Source organism: Peromyscus eremicus, chromosome 14 (assembly GCF_949786415.1).
Source record: "Peromyscus eremicus chromosome 14, PerEre_H2_v1, whole genome shotgun sequence".
Lineage (NCBI taxonomy): Eukaryota > Metazoa > Chordata > Mammalia > Rodentia > Cricetidae > Peromyscus > Peromyscus eremicus.
In genome coordinates, this window is record NC_081430.1 from 40,138,100 (window position 1) to 40,161,432 (window position 23,333).

Sequence of the window (23,333 nt, forward strand, 5' to 3'; positions counted from 1 at the left end):
TAATAAAAACTTAGAGAACCACTGATCATAACTTCAAAATAGCTTTCAAATATTCATAAAAAAGTCTACAATTTCAAAATTTAAAAATTAATTCTACCTGTTATCTACTACTATTATGAGATTTCAAACTTAAATTCACTAAATGCACAAACATTTCATAATAGGTACAAGAACATACGTTTTGACAAAATGACATATTTGTACCCAAAAAGTTACTCCGCTAAGCATCATTAGAGTCTGACCACTGGTCCCATTCTCCCATTTATCTACAAGTGGAAAAAAACTTTGGTCTGAAAGTTTGGTTTCGTTTTTTGGATATTTTCCTAAGGGGGGCAACAGTGTCTTGCTATGCATTCAGACTAGTCTAGAACCATCTACATTACCCAAGCTGGCTTCAAACTTGGTATCCTCCGCCTCAGCCTCCGAAGGGCTGGAACTGCAAGTATGCACCACCACTCACAGCTTATGAAACAAAGCTTTATAAAGAAGGACTCCTCACCACATCTTGTTTCTGGGCTTCATGAAGCTTTTCAGTCAATTCTTCCAAAACCCTTTTTGTTTCAGCATCCGACCTAAGCAAAGAAAGAAACAGGTGTCAAGCTAACTAAATCGTTTAAAGGTACAGTGGTGTTTGTTGATGTCATCATTGTTTTGAGCTGGGAACCAAATCAAACCAAAGCACATCCTAGGCAAGTGCTTTCTTACTGAGCTACACTCCCACGCCTCACAGTAATTGTTATTCTATTATTCTCAACTGAAGTCTCCTCGAGTGTGTGTTAAAACATGCCAAAGGGGCCCTACCCACGAAATATCAGAATTAGCACATCAGGGATAGGGCCCAAGATTGGGCATTTCTGCACATTCCTACATAATGCTGAAGCTCTGGACCTGGGGCCCCAACTTTGAGCATCATCACCATCAGTCCTCGGTCTCAAATTAGGAAGAAACAAAAAATAAGTACTAAAAAAAAGGGGGGGAAATAAAACTCTTGATCTCACAACCTGTTTGAGATACACAAACTCCATCCTTGTTAGTGCATCAAATTAGTGACAGCAGCACTCATGTAGTCCAAAAGACTTGCAAGGAAAGGCCTCCCTCCCATCTCTACTCCCTTTGGATGCACTCCCGACTCGTACTCCAACGCCTTCTCCATTCATAATCCTTCCAAGACTATCGACTGACTCCTTGTTGTGAAGTATCTAGCTCACTAACTCCTCGGCAATACTGGGAATATTGATTGCTACTGGTTACCTGTGTGATTTCACAAAGTGCGTGTTACACAGGGTGTCCTTCAAACTTGTAGACAGAGGCTCTTGTTCGCCTTCTATCACGCACATTTCAATAAGCCTCACACTTAGATCGTTACTCTGAATGTCACTCTGGGGCTTTTATTTCCTCCTAATTCTCATCATCGTTTGGTGATACTCATCTTGTCCACTGATATCCCCCTTCCTGCATGAACTATCCATATACACATAATCCAGTCATTATTCCCCTTGGCAACATTCTTCTCAAAGGCCACTTACTTTCTTACTCTAACTTGGCTGAACTGCAGGCTTGGTGTGTGGCTGTCATTTGGAGATTATTTTCACTGGGTTATTAGGATAGCTTTACTATTTTGCTTCATTTTTTTAACTTTCTAATTACTTATTGCTGGTACAAAGGAAAGCGACTGTCTCTATAATATTAAGCCAGCACACCCGACATTGCTGGAATAACCTGGTAATCTCAGAAGACACCTTTTGACTGCTGTATTTCACAATATCCACTACTTCTTCTAATTTGTATCTTCCTCATCATTATTACTATTGTACTTATATAGTTTATATTTAGATAATTTCTCAGAGAGAAGTATCTTAAGAGCTAAGAAAATGTGTTCTTTTTACCTCCCTCTTGATTTGGAAGTTCCCATTCTCTCCTGGGTTTCCCAGTTCTCATCATCTGACCTTCTCGCCAGGTCCACATCATAGACAAGACTCCTTAATATCTGACCTCTCTGGTACTCAGCTCAGGCCCTGATGCTTCTCTATAGTTTTTCTCTTTATGTCATCCGTTACCACAGCACTTTTATATGCCAAGCATGCCTGAAACTCATATATCTAACCCAGATTTTCTTTTCTTTTACCCTAAGGATTGGCTATTTTACATTTCTTCTTGGATATCTCACAGGAATATCAAATCTAACATATCCAAGAAAGCCTCTTGATTTCTACCCCTCGGCTCCCTCGACCAACCTTTCTAATATCATAAAGGAGAATTGTTGTTTACTAGCTTCTCAAGTAGAAATCTGTGAGTTACCCTTGCTATGCATCCTTCGTATACACTCCATTACCAAATCCTGACTCTTCGGCCTCCAATAATGTGTTCTGAAACAGACCCCTGTCCTCCCTCTCCTGACTTCTCCCTGGACAAGCCATCACCAGTTCTGACACACTAAAGCAACAGACTTCCAGTTCACACTTTTCAAATCTGTTCTCCATAGGGCACCCAGTTTAAAGCTCATTTCTCTGTGTTTTCATAAGTCAATATAATTTTGAAAAGTCAAAAAAACAAAAAATTAAGCCAGATGGGGTGGTGCACGCCTTTAACTCCAGCACTTGGGAGGCAGAGGCAGGTGGGTCTCTGTGAGTTCAAGACCAGCCTGATCTACAGAGCTACAGTAAGACCTTGTCTCAAAAAAGAAAAAGAAAAAAAATAAATAATTAAAAAAGAAAAAAATAAATAAGTAATTAAATGGGAATACTAACACTTCTGAATCAAATTATTTCCTATCCAGTATGTTTAGAAACATATCCAGTATATTTAGAAACATGAATACAATTACTGATAAAGGCAAAGTGTTCGATTTTACTCCTCTACAATTCAATGTCATCTCATTTCACAAATTTAAATAGAAATAAAATCTGATTTCTACTCGAGAGTAAATAAAGTTTCTCTGCCTCACCTGTGCCTCCAAATGACAGGCATTTCCCAAATGGTGTGGTTTCTAGGTCAGAAGAGCCGCAGGACAACACTGCGTTTGCTGGGGACCACATAACCAGTCCACCAGCCCATCTGCACATCTCCTCCAGGACCTCCCTCCAAGACAACAGTCCCCAAACTCAAGCACCCAGCGCTTCATTGACACTTGTTCCAAATGGAGAAAGTCTACACAGAAAAATCATTCCAGACTAAAACAATGCTTTCTGTCAATTTTATCACCTTGTCAAAAGAAATACAAGCATTAAGTTCTCTGTCTTTCCAGTAATTAAGCTCACAAGTCAGTAGCTCCATCCACATCAGCTACATGTGAAAATGATCTTCCACATCAGCTACATGTGAAAACGATCTTGAACCACAGTGTATGTGTGTGGTAACGGGCAGAGGCTCTGGGGCCTTACTGCCCAGATTTCAATTCTGACCCTGCATTTCTCATTTTCCATCTCCAGCCAACAGACTAATTTCATCTCACTGTGCCCATTTCCTCATCCATTAAATGAAGAAAATAATGACTATGCCATAGTTCTTGCAAAAAAAAAACCTGACAGCTTAGGGTAAATACCGTGAGTGTTTGTTACCGGCAGTACTAATAACACTAATGATGGCAGAGTCTTGATTCTAGCCCGAACTTTCCTGCCCTCCTCTTCTAAAATCAGGGAAGTTGCCCAGACTGTACTCGATACAGCTGACAGCTGTACTCACTGAACTGGTATGTAACAGAATTTAGCCAGAATATGCAAATAAACATAGAACTGGAATTTCACCTGACTTTTCTCACTCCCTAACCTTTGATGTATAGAGACTTTACTTCTTATTTATTTATTACGGGTGAAAACACATGCATGTGGAAGTCAGATGACAACTTGTAGGAGTTGGTTCGCTCCTTTCACCATGTAGAGCCTGGGGACAGAACTCAGGTCATCAGGTCTTTATGCAATGAGCCTTCTAGAATCTAACTCTCAGAAAATATAAAAACCTTAACTTCTTTAATAAACAAAAACTTTAATAAACAAAAACTTCTTTAATAAACAAAAAATGACCCAAGTAGAGCACTTGTTACCGTTGATGAAGAAAATGAAAGAGTGAGGAATTTTTATATTATTTTGTATTATGTGACGGCTTTTGGGAACGCTCCAAAACCGGCCAAAGTTTGCAGTTTAACTGCAGGCTCTTTAACCACAGGCTTTCAAAGGTCGCAGGTCAACTAAGGTATCAGATTCTAAAAGGCTTGGGTCTACACACAGACGAGGTACAGGTTCTATTTTTCTCCCTGAACTGCTAAAAGTCAGTAAACAAACTAGCCAGTCTCTACCTCTACATCTGTCTGTCTGTCTCCTCTCTCTCCCTGAAATATCTAAGTACATCTTCTTTACTAATGTCTCTCATAATGTATCTATTCATGATATCAGCATTCTATTAAGTAAAAGTGTTTTTAGAAATCTAGAATTTACTCCTAACTTTCCTGTCTTCCTCTTCTAAAATCAGGCAAGTTGTGTAGCTAGAGTTTTCCTGCCTGGCCCACAGTCAGGACAAATCTCTCTCACCTGCCAGTCCCACAGCCGCTCAGACCCGACCAAGTAAACACAGAGACTTATATTGCTTACAAACTGTATGGCCTTCTTGCTAACTGTTCTTACAGCTTAAATTAATCCATTTCTATAAATCTATACCTTGCCACGTGGCTCCTGGCTTACCGGCATCTTCACATGCTGTTTGTCATCGTGGCGGCTGGCAGTGTCTCTCTGACTCAGCCTTCCACTTCCCAGCTTTATTCTTCTCCTTGTCCCGCCTATACTTCCTGCCTGGCCACTGACCAATCAGTGATTTATTTATTGACCAATCAGCAACACACTTGACATACAGACCATCCCACAGCAAAGTTGTACAGACTATACTTGATATATTTGACAGCTAGAGTTTGAACTCACTGCAGCAAAAATCAATGAGTCATGATAAGCTATATAAATTTAAAAGGCTTTGAGTTGTGTTATTAATAAATACTAGAGACTGAGGACATAGCTGAGTTGCTAAGATGTTAGTCACACAACCATGAGGACCTGTGTTCACTCTCTCGCACCCATGTAAAAAACTGGGTGGTAATGAGCTTGTCAGCCAAGCACTTGGTAGGTAAAGATAGGAAAACCCATAGAAATTGCTAGCCAGATATCCTAATCAATGAGCATCGGCCCCAGTGAGAGACCCTATCTCAAAAAAATATGGTACAGGGATGAAGAGATAGTCCAGTGGTTAAGAGCATTTGCTGCTCTTTCAAAAGACCAGGCAACTAACAACTGCCTGTAACTCTAGCTCCAGAAGATCAGACACCTCAACTGGCCTCCAGACATTCACACACACATGTCCACATACATAGTGCATATACACAAACAAATAACTAAAATTTAAGGCCAATGGCTCCTAAGAATACTCAAGTTTGAGCTACAGCCTCCATTTGCACACACATGCACATGCATCTGCACATACAGGAACACACATTCACACGTGTATATAAACACACACAAAAAAAATAAATCTTAACATACTCATATAAAAGCACAACATCATTTTCTTAATCTATGTAAACAAGTCGTTGCGGAAATGAATTTATTCTTTTGATAATTCACGCCTCCCAGGAAAACCCTGTCGCCATTTTACCGGCTTCTTCTGGAAATCTCCTTGTTGAAATCATCTCCAAGCCGAACTTGTTCACTGCTGAGGTCTCGGAGGGACTGATGAAATGCATGCAGCTATGAAAGCAAAGCACATTTAGCCACTTAGGGTTCTGCTAGCTCTTCCACAAATAAATAAATAAACAAACAAACAAACAAATAAGTGGATGAATGAATGAATGAATGAATCGACCAAAGGAAGAGCTCTCTTCCACAAAAAGAACCAAATTCTGTATCATCATTAATAATCAATAGATACTTGTCATTAAGACACACGTCTTTCACAGGTAAGCCTAACAGTGGCCATCATATTCTCCCCAGCATAGCAATTTCACCCCTTTTGTGACCAGGAGATAACAAGTATTTCCGAACTGCACATTCTGTCATCGCTGTCAACCATGCCACTAGAGTGCAGAACTAACCAAAAGCAAACGAACATGCTGTGATACAAGAACTCTTTACCACATCAGCCCACATGCCTGGTCAGTATCACATGCCAAGACACTACTGCCAACACATGAGCAACCATGTACAAGAAAGCATGGAGCCACATTATTCCTAACAAGAATGCTAAATTCAACCCCACAAAGCAGAACACAGTATTTCGTATGTATTCTTTGAGAGGATCATACAGCAGTGCAAACATCATCAAAACCATTGCACATCAGCAAGGCTAGATGGCAAAACATAATGATGTATGATAGCATTCAATTTATGCAGTTCACAGGCAGGCAACAAGCAATAAAACATAGCCAAGGTTTTTTTAAAAAACAGAAATAATGAATGCAAGTCAAGATAGGGCAGGAGAGATGCCTCAGCAGCTGAGAGCATTGGCTGCTCCTCCATAGGAAACAGGTTGTATTTCAAACAACCATATAGTAACTCACAACCATCTGTAATTCTGGTTCCAGAAGATCAGATATCTTCTTTTGACCTCTGTGGGTACCAAGTACATGTGTTGCACAGACATACATGTAAACAAAAACCACACACACACATAAAATTTTTAATTTTTTTTTTTTTTTTTTTTTTTTTTTTTTTAGTGTGTCTAAAGTCAGGTCAAGGTATACCCATTCCTGAAAGGAGGAGCCTACTTAGGAGTGTAAAACAATCTATGTCTTGTCCTAGGTGGTGAATACATGGTATTCAATCTATTGTGCCTTAGCTATAAATATATACACTTAGTATTAGTTTATAATAAAATAATTTTAAGTTAAAAAGATTTACCAAAACAAGAAATACGCACTTCAACAATGCTCACTGAACAACTAATCAGTGCTGGCCACCTACTGGGAAATAAGCATATGACAACTTACTATGGGAGAAAAGCATGTAAACATAACACAGACTTTCACTGGGGCCTAAAAAACACACAGTTAAGAAGAGCCAAAGGTCATCTGAAGAAAATGGGATTACAGATGAACAATAGAATCCACTTAGCTTTGCCATCAGGAAGTCACGAATCCCAATCTGTAAAACAGATTCTGAGGATCCCTGCCTTCCCCATGCAGTTATCTAACCTTCAAACCCTATCAATTTTATCCATTTCATACCTTTAAAATCTACTTCCTTCTCTCCAACTCCACATATCCTAATGCAAATGGCCATCAGTTCCCACCTGAACATAACACTATCCTAGTTCATGTGTCCACACTGACTACTGACCATCAGCCCTTGTACATCTTTCAGCCCATGGACTGCCTTACAGCGTCCCTAGGTGTTGTCTTCCCTCTTGCCAAGCTAACTGTCCTCTCTCGGATGACTCCATCCATTTCCAGATGTTCATTCAATCAGCCTTTAGGTAGGTCACATGTCTACTACACGCTCGCCCCATGACTTGTATTTCTTTCCATGATAGCATGCTTCTTAGTTCACATTATAGTGCACTAATGTGCACTAGATGAATACCTAGCTACCTACCCTATCCAGAATATAAACTCAATGAAAAGGAGAGGGTTTCGCTCATTACTGATTCCAAGTATAAGCACTGTCCCAAAAACAGAAATGAAGTGCAGAAAATGAAAATTGAATGAGTAATGTCAAAACAATCCTCTGTCCTGTTCAATCCTACAGTCTATTAGCAAGTTATACTTTAAAAAGAATACATTCATGGGAAGATTCCTACAAGGTGTTTCCTAATGCATCTGAGTCTGTTTTACATTACGCTGAAGAAAGCAACAGCCACAGGTGAATTTCCTGAAACAGCCTTTGAGCACCTACTCCTGAAACTGTCAAAACAAAGATGCCAAAGTGGGACGTTGTTCCCACCCTTTCCTAATTAATTCAGCTACCTAAGACAACAAGTGAAAAATTCATCTCTGCAAAAAGAAAACCAAGAAAAAAAAAAAAAGCCTTGAAGAAGCAGAGGAAGGGGCTGGAGAGATGGCTCAGAGGTTAAGAGCAGGGGCTGCTCTTCCAGAGGTCCTGAGTTCAATTCCCAATAACCACACGGAGGCTCACAACCATCTGTAATGAGATCTAGTACCCTCTTCTAGCCTGCAGGAATATATGCAGGATGTACACTATATACATAAGAAAGAAAGAAAAGAAAAGAAGCAGAGGAAGAAATACATTCATAGAAACTATTAGAATACTGCAAAACTCTTTGGGGAATACATTTTCAAATTTCTTACTTAACATAAAGTAGTTCCATCAATTATTCAACAATTAGAAAAATACCAATATTAGAAAAAAACTTAATCAACCATACAAATGTGATGACATTCTTTTATGGAAATATCTCTCACATTCAAAGAGACTAGTATATTTGCTAGGCCTCACAGCTGAGTTAATAACACACCTTGAAGACACTTAAGACTAAACCTGATAGCCTTCTGTTTTAATTAGGGTTTCTATTGCCATGACCAAAAGGGAGAGCTTATTTCACCTTTTGGTCCATTGTCCAAAGGAAATCAGGCCATGACTGCAGCCAGTTCAGAGGTCAGGAAGGATGCTGCCCACTGGCTTGCTCCTCGTGACTTGCTCAGCTTACTTTCTTATACCATCTGGGACCACCTGCCCAGGGATGGCACTGCCCACAGTGAGTGGGGCTCCCCCACACCAACTGTTAATACAGACTTGCCTATAGGCCAATCTTACGGAGGCATTTTCTCAATTAGGATCCCTTCCCCCCAGACATGTCACAAAAACCAACCAGCACACCTGCTATGTAGTCAGCCTTTAAGAGAACAATATAAAAATCAACCTTTCTTACTTTGGATTTTTCGTGTAATCTATAGCTTTCATATGTATTCTTCCATATCCCTGGCCCAGAGAGCAATGCACTGTGTGTATGTAGCTGTGTATGAAGGTATGTTAGTCATTTGTTGAAAAGAGAAAACAGATCAAAAGCAACCTTACACAACAAATACCCACCATAAATGCTGGAAACAGCACACTGCTTGGTAATGGCACTTTGCAGTACTGACTTCTTTGGGATCAGTTGGGATCAATTTGAATCAGTGACTTAATCCCTTGTAAAACTCTGTTAAAGAGTTCTGTGAAGTATCTCCCATTCCTGTATAAATTTTCCTGTACTGTTCACTAAATACAGAGGAAAGCCCTTGGTTAGGGACGGGCAGGTGACAGGGACATATCAGTTACATACAGACTACATCAGTTACATAGAACAGACTACAGACAGGCCAGAAATCACAAACTACAGACAGACAGAAGAGACAGGGAGAGAAATGGAGGATTCAAACATGGGCTTACTCTTGGTCAAATTAACCCAAGAGAAGTGCTGGTTTTTCTTTCCTCAAAGCAACACCAACACATTTTGGCTCCCCAGAGGCTACCTTTAATGTGTTTGCCTGCCACGTTTGTTCATCTCTGTTTCAACCTAGCAAGCTAACTTAGCACCTGCACAGGAAATGAAAAAATAAAATACATCCAACTAAATTCAACTGGTTTTTTATGGCTAGTTTTATGTCAACTTGACACAAACTAGAGCTATCTGAAAGGAACAAACCTCGATTGAGAAAATCCTCCATATATCTGGCTCTAAGGCATTTTCGTACTTAGTGATTGATGGGGGGGAGGGGGGAAGCCCATTATGGGTGGTGCCAAACCTGGGCTGGTGACCCAGTTTCTATAAGAAAGTAGACTAAGAAATCCATGAACAACAAACCAGTCAGCAGCACATCCCCATGCTCTGCATCAGCTCCTGTCTCCAGATTCCTGCCCTGTTTGAGTTCCTAGCCTGACTTCCTTCAGTGATGAGTAGTGGTATGAACCTGTAGGTCAAATAAATCCTTTCCTGTCCAAGTTGCTTTGGTCATGGTGTTTCATCACAGCAATATTAGGTAAGACACTCAATTTTAATTCTTTTTATTGTTTGAGAGTTCCATGCACGTTTATAATGTATCTGGTCAAATCCACTCCCAACCCCTCAATTCCTTCCCTGTGCCCCCAACACTTGTCCCTCCCAACTCCGTGTGCTTTGTTTTGAACCCTACTGACTACACAGTACTGTATGGGCATGGGTGCAGGACTATCTCCTGGAGCGTGTGTAGCCTCTCAGGGATCACATTCACGAAGAAAGCTCGCACAATGCCAATAGCTATCAATAGCCAACAGTGGAATTCATGAGCCTTTCCCCCTTCTGTGCTGGGACTTTGACTGACTTTGATCTTGCATAGTTCTTTAGAATATAGTCATAGCTGCAATGAATTCATGTGTGCAAAGGCCTTGTCATGTCTGCCAAACACTATGGTGCTGCAGATGTCTGCTACACCAGGCTCTGACAATCTTTCCACCACTGCCTCCGTAATGATCCCTGAGCCTTGGCAGGAGAGGGTATAATATAGAGGTCCCATTTAGAACTGAGGGTCCCAGTCTCATTATCTGCACATTGACCATCTGTGGGTCTCTGTATTCATCACCATCTACTACAAAAAAAAAAAAAAAAAAAAAAAAAAAGGGTTGAAAGATGGTTTAATCTACGGGTTTAAGGGTATGACCTGGTCGGGGGGCTGGAGGGAGGGCGGGCAGGTTCTTTCTATGTCCATTTAGTAGAATAATAGCATTAGATTCTTCCCTATGACTTAGGCAGTCATGTGTTTTGGCTCAGTGTATGGTGCCAGACATGTATGTGTGTATGTATATGTATATTTTTAGGAAGCTTCTTTAGTAGTGGGTTTCCACATGGCTTCTTCAAATATGTTCACTATTAGATATCCTTCCCCACACTCTGTTCTACCCACCCTTCCCAACACCCACCACATTTAACCCTTTCTGTTTCACTATTTTCCTACTTCATATCACCTGCATTCTATCCCCCTACCTCACTTGAGAGCCACTCACTACAATATGGCCCCTTACTAGTTTCCTGACTTCTATGGATATGCTCCAATCCAAACATACATATCTAAAGATTCAAAGCTAGCATCAATATATGACAAAGAATATACAATATTTGTCTTTGTGGGTCTGGGTTATCTTACTCAGAATGATTGTTTCAATTCCAACTATTTACCTGTGAATTTCAATTTTTCATTTTTTTATGGATCAATAATATTCTACTATTACACACACCACATTTTCATTATCAATTCATCCACTGATGGGCATCTAGATTGTTTCAACTTCCTAGATATTGTGAATCTGTTGTCATTTGCTTCACTGATCTTAGCCATTCTGACTGGGATAAGGCAAAAATCTCAAAGCAGTTTTAATTTGCATTTCCCCTGACAGCTAAGGTTGTTGAACTTTTTAAAATATTTCTTAGCCATTTCTATTTCTTTCTTTTTTTTGAGAACTCTCTTTTATAAATCTTCAAAATATAATGCTCCACAACAAAATCCAAAACATATGATACAGATTAGTACACAGAAAATACATTCACAAATTGTAAGAAATGTTCTTCCTAGTTGGAGCAGCTGCTAAAGACAAGGAACAGAGAAGGGACATGTGGGACTTGTCTGCTGCACTGGGGACTCCTCTCAATTTTAAAAAATAAAAAAAGTATCTGTACATTGAATATAAAATATATTTGGCTTAAAAAGAAAAAATCTATGCAAAACTATTTATGATCAAATTCTTAGTTAAGATATGCCCATAAAGTCATTTATATATAAATAGAGGACGTGACAGATAAACTACCCAATGTGACAAAGTACCTGGGCCATGTCGTCTGTCTCCCGAACAAACCGAACCCCAGTTCTGGACCTGTTTCGTTTAATACCCTGGGAATCATAGTCCTTCAGCGGTGAGGTAGGTGTAAAGCGAAGACTCTCTTTCCAATGCAAAGAAGAAGAAAGGAGCATTAAAACACTGCATGAGAACAATCTAAAATTTCACTTGATACTGAAGAGCAGACATGAAATACAGTTACTTTAGCCTAGGCTTTCCAAGTAACATGCCGTAGCCAAAGATCACAACATTGCTCTTAAAGTGGGTAAAATGAACAACAAGCTTAGCCTGAAAACAGAACATGCCCAAAGGTCCAATTTTTAACACTGTCCAAAGCAGCAACATATTTTCTCCTACATAAAAATAATTATTAAATACTTAAAATCCTCTCTAAAATATAATATCCCACTAATAAGATCAAACTTTGCAAATATCACATCAATTAATCTAAAGCCAAAACAGTGCATAACAATCAATAAAAACAGACTACATAAAAATAAATGATAGTGTCCAACTTTAATCACTACTATGAGTAATAGCGGTATTCACAATGCAGAGTACCAATGTTTATCCAACTAAATCACTCCCATCACTGTAGATGTTTCTGTGTGATTCAAGCATGCTTCTCAGCACTACAGGGAAATATGAGATTAATTATAGCAAACAAAGTATTTAATAAATTTTAACATAATCATTGGCATCTAGCTGTATACCAAGGCTAAAATTCAATTGCTTTTAACATATATGTAGCTGAAAGTTTCTCTGTGTCTCAGCCGGCCAACAGTCGGGACAAATCTCTCCCACTCAAGTCTCCCAAGCAAACACACAGAGGCTTATATTAATTATAGCTGCTCGGCCATTAGCTCAGGCTTATTACTGATTAGCTCTTACATTTAAATTAACCCATGATTCTTATCTATGTTTTGCCATGTGGCTTGGTACCTTTTTCTCAGTTCTGCCTTGTCATCTTGTTTCCTCTGTGTCTGGCTTGTGACTCCTGACTCAGCCTTCCTCTTCCCAGAATTCTCCTTGTCTGCTTATCCCACCTATACTTCCTGCCTGGCTACTGGCCAATCAGCATTTTATTTATCAACTAATCAGAGCAGCACATATTCACAGTGTACAGAACAACATCCCCACCACATGTGTTACAGCATATTTGATAATCAGAAATTTTAAAAACAACTATTCCAGGACAAGATTAGAAAGAAAACATACCAAAGTAGATTTCAAGTTGTGCATTTGTTTTGAAGCTTGGGCAGCAATTAAAATCCAAGCTTAGTTGAGTAAAGCTCCATGTCTACACAGCCTGAGGAAAATAAAACTAACAAATCCAGACTATCAAAGACCCTTTTAAAAAATGCACTATACTGTCCAACAACTGCATGTGTTGTGTATGTGTAGTATATAATTCATAAGATCTATAATCTTGTGTATTTCTCCAAAGATTAAATGCATTCAGTATGTACTTCAGAAATATTTTTGAAATTGAAAAAGGAAAAAAGGCTTTTAGACCACACGAAGGGTTTACCTGCCACGGTGCCACCATCGAGATCACTTTTAGACCACACGAGGGGTTTACCTGCCACGGTGCCACCATCGAGATCACTTTTAGACCACACGAGGGGTTTACCTGCCACGGTGCCACCATCGAGATCACTTTTGGACCACACGAGGGGTTTACCTGCCACGGTGCCACCATCGAGATCACTTTTGGACCACACGAGGGATTTACCTGCCACAGTGCCACCATCGAGATCACTTTTAGACCACACGAGGTGTTTACCTGCCACGGTGCCACCATCGAGATCACTTTTGGACCACACGAGGGGTTTACCTGCCACGGTGCCACCATCGAGACCACTTTTGGACCACACGAGGGGTTTACCTGCCACGGTGCCACCATCGAGATCACTTTTAGTCCACACGAGGGGTTTACCTGCCACGGTGCCACCATCGCGATCACTTTTGGACCACACGAGGGGTTTACCTGCCACGGTGCCACCATCGCGATCACTTTTAGACCACACGAGGGGTTTACCTGCCACGGTGCCACCATCGCGATCACTTTTAGACCATACGAGGGGTTTACCTGCCACGGTGCCACCGTCGAGATCACTTGCACTCAGGCTGGTAACAGAAGCGCTTCTCCCTCCTGAGTTTCTCTGTAAGCGCTGACTCCGCAGTTGGCTTATCGACTGCTCCAAATCTTCCTTTAACTGAAGAAGATGATGGACAGTTACTCTTCTTAAGAAACCCCTAAGCACAGTAGAGACATCTGACAGTGGTTCCTGAAATATCTGACTTGCCAAGAAAAAAGCATGGCTATCCGAGGAATTCTGAAATGAGTTACGTTATGAAATAGAAAAACTAATAACATAAGTATTTAGAGAACAAATGCTATGGTCTGGCTTATAACGGTAACTATTACTACTTTATCCTCTCTTCCTATGGCCAGAAAGGAGATATTCACCTTATTTAAGGGCTTACAAACTAGACTGAAATGATTAACTCATATTTGTGGAGAAAGAAAACAAGGCCAGCCAACACATTTTAAGGAAAAAGAAAAAGCATTCTTCTAAACATTCTGTCAGAAACCCCAGGCATGTAAGAGTGGGCATGGAACAGTTATTGAAGAGACTGAGGCTACTAGAACAAAGCGTACCACCCAACAGCATCAGAACATCACATCCATTTAATGAAAGAAGACACATCCCAGAGAACTGAGAACAAATGTCAGCATGTACTATGGACTACTGGTGTTAACACACACATGCTTGTACACTTAGAATACTAAAATAGCTATGTATATTGAACAAAATTGGCTAAATACTGGGAACAGTATCCAGACAAACCAACAGTTGTAGACCTAAGAAGAAGCCTCAACTAACATCTGAAAAAAAACAAAGAGGAAAAATCTGTCCACCCTGACTTCTAGGACACCTCAGCTCAAGCTAAGTTACCTTTATGCAAACAAGAATAATGCATGAATCCATCTGAAATCATCCTTAGCTCTTTGAAAACAAAGTCAGAACAAAACAGTTGATAGAGAAGAAACTTCCTGAGCTCTGCCAGAGTGAAAAGGTAGAACAGCCCTTATTGCCAACACAAATAAGTACTTAATAACCTGGGCAAGTGTACAGAAGCTAGCCAGCCCAGCCACAGGAAAAGCATGGGCAAAACAGCGAGATCAGATAGGAGGCAAATCGTTTTTCCTTTCAGTTCCTTACACTGTGCTAAACCTAATTTGAGCACACTCCTTGAAACAAAGTTAGCTGCCATTTCCTCCTATTGTTTTTGTAAAATAATCTGGCTTTTTTGTTTCAGATTAAGTCATCTGTGTTTTCCCTTCAACTGAGGCTACTTTCTTCCTGAAGCCCCACACACCCCATGATAACCACATTTTTATCCATCCTTGGATAAAACATTCAGAAGTTTTCTCTTTAACTTCTCCATTGTTTTTCCATGTGTCTGTGAGTTCTATTTGTTTTAATCCTACTTTTTAACCCATAGAGATCACATAATGAATAAATTGTTATCTTTCATATGTTATGAATTCTCAGTCATTCACTGTTTTTGCCTTATTCTCTCCTCTCATCTCCTCCTGTCCCTTGTCTTCTCCTTCATAAAGGTTTGGTTTGGTTTGGTTTGGTTGAGACAGGGTCTTGCCGGTGGCCATGTCAGAGGAGCCTAAGGTGGCAATTGAAGTTTGATGGGTGAATCTCGAATAGGCAAGGCCCCATGACCACAGACTCCAGACTGTCTTTTGCTTCTGCTGTGCCTTTACATGTTTGCTGCTGCCATCTTTCTCTGATATCTGGCACGGTGTGAATGGGTGTGGGGAGATCCCACTGCCTATAATGTAGTGTGTTTATCTCATGGAAACATTCTATTCTACTGGGCATTTTCATCTGTAGATTATTACGAAGATGATTTCTTCCTAAGCTGTACTATCTAGTTGATTATAATAATGTTAGTTTAAATAGAGTTTTGATGATAAAAAAAAAAAGAAAGGAAGTGTCACAGAGCTAGAACACATGAGTTTCTATTGAGGAGCCACAAAGACTGTGGCTTAGGCTAATGATTAAGAAAAACAACCGAGTCCCAATAGCCCAGGTAGTTTAAATTCTTCTAATCTTAATGTTGGGAGGTATGTTCACAGGTTTTGGAGTGCATCATAACTGAAACAAAGCTTTGAAAATAACTTAAAGTTAGACTAAAATAGTTTTGTTAAATAGCTCTGAGGTGAAAAACCCAAGGAGACAATCTAAAGTTTTAGAAAGGCACATGATTGAGTGAGGAACTCATTAAGGTCAGGGAACAAAGCAGTGCAATTTTCATTAGCTGACATATACTTTCTTGCCATGATTGATTGCCAACCAAAGGTGATGATTAATTCCTTGTACCCATTTTTGCCCTCAGTCCCCCAATATAAAAAACTATTGATGTGTGGGTGCCGGGAGCTATCCCCGGTGGTGGATGGGTCCTGCAGAGGATGTACAGAGTTGGTGGAGAAAGAAGTGAGCCAGGCCATGGTGGTCGGGAGAATCTTGCAGCCTGTCTGACTAGCAGCTACAGTGTTTCTTTATTTATACAGAATTTAGTTAGGAGGGATACATTCATGTTCCAAAACATAGATCATATCATTTTTGTTTTTGGACATGTGTTTCACTTCCTTTTGCTCATCTTTCAGTCATCATTAATAAACTATGACAGAACAGAGTTATCATTTCCAATCATTTCCCCTCAAATTTTGACATCATTAATAAACATAGTTATCATTCTTACTCATTAACCCCATGACCCAATTTTTGAGAATCTAGAGGCATATGACAGTCTGTGCTCAAGCTGGCTGCTTTGGTTGCTTCAAGGACACTAGACCAAAACAAAAATCTTCAACCACCCTGGGCATTTTGCCATGTCTCAAGCAGTGTATTATTAAGTCTTAGTGGTCAGAATGCCCAGGAAAAATCCTCAGGCTAAAGCTGCAGTTATTACAATCAATGTTCACATTTATATCCTTATAGAATTTGTCTATATTTCTAACCCTGGCATTCTGTTGTTCTTTGGTCATATGACATTGTAGTGGTTCCACATGAGTTAACTTCTAAGAGAGGGAAGTCCTAACATCTCATACTTTTATCATCTTTCCACTCTATACTTTGCGCATCAATATGTCTCTGTGTAGGACAGAGTTGTATGCCACGTAATTGTCTGAGTGTACAGTGGGAAGAGCCTTGTAATCTGAACTATGTACAATTCCTCTAGTCCACCGAATCATGTTGACCTTTTTTAATTTTACTTTGTTTTGAATATCTTGTTTCTGTGTAAGCAGAGGGACAGATGTTTCAAGAATGTCTCATAGCCTCATAAAGAGACCTCTGGCTACTTTATGTGTCACAACCTCCAAGGCGTAAGGAAGACCTTCAAGTAGATAAGGATATCTCCCTCAAAGTGGGGGGGATAGTATGTTCAGGACTTTCCTGGATAAGATTAGAAGCAGCATTCCTGGGAGAAGGCATAAATGATTTATAAGGAATTTTCCATCAATCCAATATCCTCAAATTGTACAAATATTAAAAATGCCCCAAGTATGTAACAGGTAGAGATGAAAACCAAAGTTGGCGTGGCAGCCATCATGCGGCTCAGCTCTGCTGGATCTTTGTCAAGCAGCTGTGCTGGCTTTATGACTTCTGCCATTCCATTCATGTATGGCTGTGCCAAGTGGGTACGTACCTTAAAGATTTAAAGTAGAGCTGAATGATTTTCATATACAAAAGTTTAGATTTGTGATTTTTTTTAACTTTTCTTTTTTTTATTTTATAATTTAATTTAATTTTACATATCAGTCACGTATTCCCTTGTTCTCCCCCCTCTCCCCGCCCTCCCCCAAGACCACTCCCCATTCCCATCTCCTCTAGGGCAAAGACTCCCCTGAGGATTGAGTTCAACCTGGTAGATTCAGTCCAGGCAGGTCCAGTCCCCTCCTCCCAGGATGAGCCAAGTGTCCCTGTATAAGCCCCAGGTTTCAAACAGCCAACTCATGCACTGAGTACAGGACCCGGTCCCATTGCCTGGATGCCTCCCAAACAGATCAAGCCAATCAACTGTCTCACTTATGCAGAGGGCCTGATCCAGTTGGGGGCTCCTCAGCTATTGGTTCATAGTTCGTGTGCTTCCATTCGTTTAGCTATTTATCCCTGTGCTTTATCCAAACTTGGTCTCAACAATTCTCACTCATACAAACCCTCCTCTTTCTCACCAATTGGACTCCTGGAGCTCCACCTGGGGCCTGGCCGTGGATCTCTGCATCCGGTTCCCTCAGTCATTGGATGGGGTTTCTAGCACGACAATCAGGGTGTTTGGTCATCCTATCACCAGAGTAGGTCAGTTTGGGCTGTCTCTCGACCATTGCCAGTAGTCTATCGTGGGGGTATCTTTGTGGATTTCTGTGGGCCTCTCTAGCACTTTGCTTCTTCCTATTCTCATGTGGTCTTCATTTACCATGGTCTCCTATTTCTTGTTCTCCCTCTCTGATTCCTTTAAGATCCCTTATAAGATTATCTTTCAAGATAAGTAATAAAGTGATTGGCCTTTTCTTTGTAACCGCACAATACAGCCTGCCAGTAAAAGAATACCTGCTTGCCTACACTGTTAATCTATAGCAAGTTGCTTGGGTAAGAACGTACATGGGTTCTTGAGATAATTTTTTTTCACCTGTAATACATAAAATGTTTAATCATGTTAAGGGATATGAAAAACATGCTGTTTTTTACTTGTATTCATCTTAATCATTCACTTGAGAACTAGAATGTAACCACACTGTAATTTTTATTTTGCTTAAAAGATTTTGCTGGGGTATATAAACTGTAAGGAAAAAATAAAGATAGAATTAGAACATCAAGAATAAAGATAGAGCCGGGCGGTGGTGGCGCACGCCTTTAATCCCAGCACTCGGGAGGCAGAGCCAGGCGGATCTCTGTGAGTTCGAGGCCAGCGTGGGCTACCAAGTGAGTTCCAGGAAAAGGCGCAAAGCTACACAGAGAAACCCTGTCTCAAAAAACCAAAAAAAAAAAAAAAAAAAAAAAGAATAAAGATAGAGTGAGAAGGAAAACATCAAGAATAAAGATAGAGTGAGAAGAAGGAAAACATCAAGAATGAAATAATTAGGAGGAAAACATTAAGAGTTAGAAGGAAAACATCAAGAGAGACAGAAGGGACTTTTCTGGATAGAGATAAGAAAAGAGAATAGAAGTCAGGTGGTGGTGGCACACAGCTTTAATCCCAGCACTCCAGATGCAGAGGCAGGTAGATCTCTGTGAGTTCAAGGTCAGCCTGGAGTTCCAGGACATGCTCCAAAGCTATACAAAGAAACTTGCTCTCAAAAAAAAAAAAAAAAAAGAAAATACAGAAGAAGAATAAAGAAGGAAACCATCAAGAGGAATATGTGAGTGTCTTTTTCCCTTTCCCCCTCAGATAAAAAAAGTCACAGTATGCCGACTCTGTCGATTTCTCTCTGAGTCCTGTGCTACAGGGGGCTGGTCCCCCAGGCAGTGAAAGGGTCTCCCACTGTAGCCTAGGCTGGCTTGAAACTCATGGTAATCTTCGTGTCTCAGCCCCATGAGTGTTGTGATTACCACCATGTGTGAGCCACCACACCTGGTATTATTTTAATGCCATCCTTTCTTATCCTACCAATCTCCCATCATTCTCTTTTTTGTAAGGTTCACCTTTTCATCCATACATTCTTCTCTTTGGATATCTTCTTTGGTCTGTCTTTCAGTTCATTCTCTTTGCAACTGCCTACCAACTTCTATTTAATCCTTCCATTGAAAGTTGCTTGGATATTTAAGTCATCTGTTCTACTTTTAGTCACGTGAATTTACTTGTCATAAAATTTCTTGAGCAGATTATCCTGGTTGTTCATAGTTCCACTGTGATCAACTGTCTACATTTTCCTTTGTTTTTTTCACATTTTATATTTTCTTGTGCCTGCTGATTTTGTTTATCATTAAGAGACAACGCATATGAAATTCCACAGCAATAATTTAAAGCTACGAAGGATGAATCTTCCTTCAGAAGGTCATGTGATTTTCCTTCCAGTGAGAAGTCAGCTTAGAATCAGTAGAAAGCCCAAACCCCTTCAAACACATAGGAATTGAATTCATTCTGTCCCCATGAAGGCTAATCTGTTTTCAGTTTTGATTCATCATTTCTCCTAGATTACCCTTTGGGGTCGGAGCTGATTTTTACAAGGCCCTAATTTAGGTTTTTCATTGCCTGATGATTTCTGATTCCAGTCTCTCTGTTTCTAAGCCACCTCTGGAATTAGCTATGTCCTTGAAGAAGGAAAAGAGTTCAAGAGTTCAAGACTGACCCTTCTAAACTTCCTTTTCTCACCAGAGCCTGAAACAAAGCTCTGTACTACCTCAGTGACTCCCAGTCGTCCACAGCATCGCTGCTGCATTTTCTTTACCTTTCTAGTTGGTCTCCAAAGGAAACTGGTCCCAAAAGTAAAAGGTGCCAAAATCACTTAGATATCAGTGTGCCAGCTAACAAATCCTAAGCTATAGCTAAGGTACTAAAACAGAGACAAGGAGCAGGCACACACAGACAGAGATCACACAGACCAGACATAAACACCAAAAAAAAAAACAAAAACAGAAACAAAAAAACCCAACATAGAATATATATATATATATATATATGTTGCAGAACAAGGGAAATGAAGCATCACTTCAAAAATCTAGGATCAATAAAAGGTACTAAAAATGAATCACTCCAGAAATAGGAAAAAATTTAGAATAATATGAAACCTGATGTTGTGGGATGTTCTGATGGCATTCTGACACTCCTCAGACTTGCCAATAAAGTTAAACCTTAAATCAGAGGATGCAGCAAGAGACTAGCTGACTGGAATTGGCCATAGAGAAAACAGCAATTTGGATAGAGAAGATTCACCAGAAGGAAAGAGTGGGCACTTGAGTGTGGTACTTCCTTTTGGTTCTGGGACAAGGGAAGAGACACATCTCTTGCAGTGTCTCCAGCCAAAAAGCAAGGTCAGTTAGTTGCTATTCAACTTCTCTGAGATAGCAGGCTTTCACCCCAGCCTTTGCCTCCCAAGTCTTATTGACAAATGAATTAAAAAGACTTAACATAAACCTAAATATTGCGGGCACAAAAGAGCTGGGGTCTCGAGACCAGAAGCCCCAGGCAGCCTGAGTGGTCAGTGAGGTGCTGATTGTGGGGTTGTGGGGCCAGAGGTGATAATTAAAATATCAGTAGATTCATGTGCAGCCACTAAGCCAAAAGAAAAACATCATTTGGTGCTCAACATGGGGCACCAAATATAGTTTTACTTTCCTGTTGGGACCGCCATCTCCAACAACAACAGAGACTTATTATTAATTCTGAAAGCTTGACCTTAGCTTACACTTATCCCACTAGTTCTTATAAAACTTAATCTGTTTTTATTAATCTACATTTTGTCATGTGGCTTATCTTTCTCTCATTCTGTATGTCTGACTCCCTCCATGTCTCGTTGGCATCTCCCCCGTGTGTGTCTAGATTCATCTCAAGTTCTTCTTTTTCCCCGGAAGTCCCGCCTATTTCTCCTGCCTACCTACTGGCCATTCAGCTTCTTATTAAACCAATCACAATGACACATCATCACACAGTGTACAAATATCCCACAAAATAATGTTGGAACTTTTCATACTGGGGCTGAAGAAATGGCTCAGCACGAGCATTGGCTGCAAGGTGGCAAGAGAGAACTGACTCCTGAGAGTTGTCTTCTGACTCTAGCCATGGGCTGTGCCTGTGAACACCTACATTCACACACACACACACACACACACACACACACACACACACACACACGAATAAAGTAAATTGTAAAGGGGTTTAGCAAATGCTTAATAATGGTGATTTTTCAGATAAATTTAAGAAATTACAAATAAACGTTTAGAAAATGTCCAAAAACATTATGAGCACTTAAATATTAGCATAATAAAGTATGCATAATTATGTTCATTTTTGAAATAATAAAACTCAGTCTCCAAACATTTTAATAACTTGTTCAAAGTAATTGTGGTAATTTCTAAGGAGGAAAAAAATCAGAAATCAATTTTAATTCTGGCTCCAAAGACTACATTTCTTTTATAAGTGTCAAGAAAATTCTTTTCGCATTATTTTATTTTTAAAACATGTGAGTACACATGTGTGTTGGAGAGCTCCTGGCAGAGGACAACTTTCTGGAGTTGGGTCTCTCTTTTTCCCATGTGGGTTCCAGGGACTGAACTCAGGCTGCCAGATTTGCATGACAAACGCCTTTACCCTCTAAGCCTACCATTCCTCTGGGGGTTAGAAAGTATTTTCACATCTAGTAGCTTCATAAGAAACTTGAGGACAAAATTTTCAACAAGAGATTAACTAACCTAATTCAAAAATCTGAAGTACATTGATAAAATGAACTTAACAGCATGTAACCAATTAAATTTCTTAGCCATAGACCACCATTACTTAAAAGTTATTGAAAGGCTAGACAGCTCTTACCTTCAAGCACCTAATGAATGAGTGCAGATCAGCCAGGGAAGGGGCGGGGACCTTCAACTCTGGGCTATGAGAAGTGGCCAATGTCTGGCTTAAGCCACCTTCTCTGGTGTCATCGGGTACTCTTGACAAGTGAAACCCATTACATAAAAAGAAAAACCTGGACTTTATTTAACATTCTCGAGATTTCACATACCAGATGGCAACTTCATATTATTCCCAAAGGAAAATTTTAATGAGAGGACTTATTAGAAAAAAATTACCTATTACTGCAAGTTTCCATGTTATAATTTGATTTTAAGTCTTTATCCCATCTTTATCTTAAAAATGAACTTAATTAACCTGCTAGTTTGAAGCAAGAACTGTACTTTTATAACCCACTATTAACTATTTTAGCCTCCTCAACATCAGCCCAAATTTCTACCGCAGGCAGTACTAACATTGTATGTTGACTACTCAGCCTTCAGGAGGTTCTGTCTTTATATCAGCACAAGAAGACACCATGTTCTCTCAGGAACAGTAACACAGGATTCTAGAAGAAGCAAGATGAAGCTAATTCGCTGCACAGTTCTTAAAATATTCCAATACGAGAAGCAAAACATGTTCCAAATCTGCACATTAAATATTGAAACAAAACCTTCTCAACACATTCTCTGTGACTAAAATATTCTCGGAGCTCACAGGAAGTTCACAGCAGGAGAAATAACTCAGAGTCAAGAGCTTCAGAATCCTAAAAAGTCCAAGGCACACTGTACAACTAAACATGTTCACCAACCAGAACACATACAAGAAGGGAGTGTGAAGATCTATGTTGATGGTGGAGGGGAAAGCCAGTGGTGCATCAGGTGACTCTGACTCTAGCCCACTGCTGAAGCAGTGACGAGAACCACTGCTTTCGAGGCTCAGCTCCAGACTCCTTCCCATCTCCATTCTGTATGGGTTCCATCTTGCTCTCATAGGCCTCATGCCACCCATGATATAATAACTTTCTGACGCTGGGCTTAT

The 23,333-nt window shown here is 40.0% G+C and overlaps 1 protein-coding gene across 1 annotated transcript in view; it reads right to left on the reverse strand.

The window, feature by feature from the left end:
* The window catches only part of Cep128 (centrosomal protein 128), a 334,023-nt gene that overhangs the window by 282,940 nt on the left and 27,750 nt on the right, over nt 1-23,333 (reverse strand). The window contains exons 6-9 of the mRNA XM_059279885.1: nt 13,870-13,996; nt 11,765-11,880; nt 5,632-5,723; nt 500-572 (exon numbers count right to left, since the gene is read on the reverse strand). Of these exons, the coding sequence (XP_059135868.1) occupies nt 500-572; nt 5,632-5,723; nt 11,765-11,880; nt 13,870-13,996 (408 nt within the window). The remainder of the gene's footprint in view (nt 1-499; nt 573-5,631; nt 5,724-11,764; nt 11,881-13,869; nt 13,997-23,333) is intronic.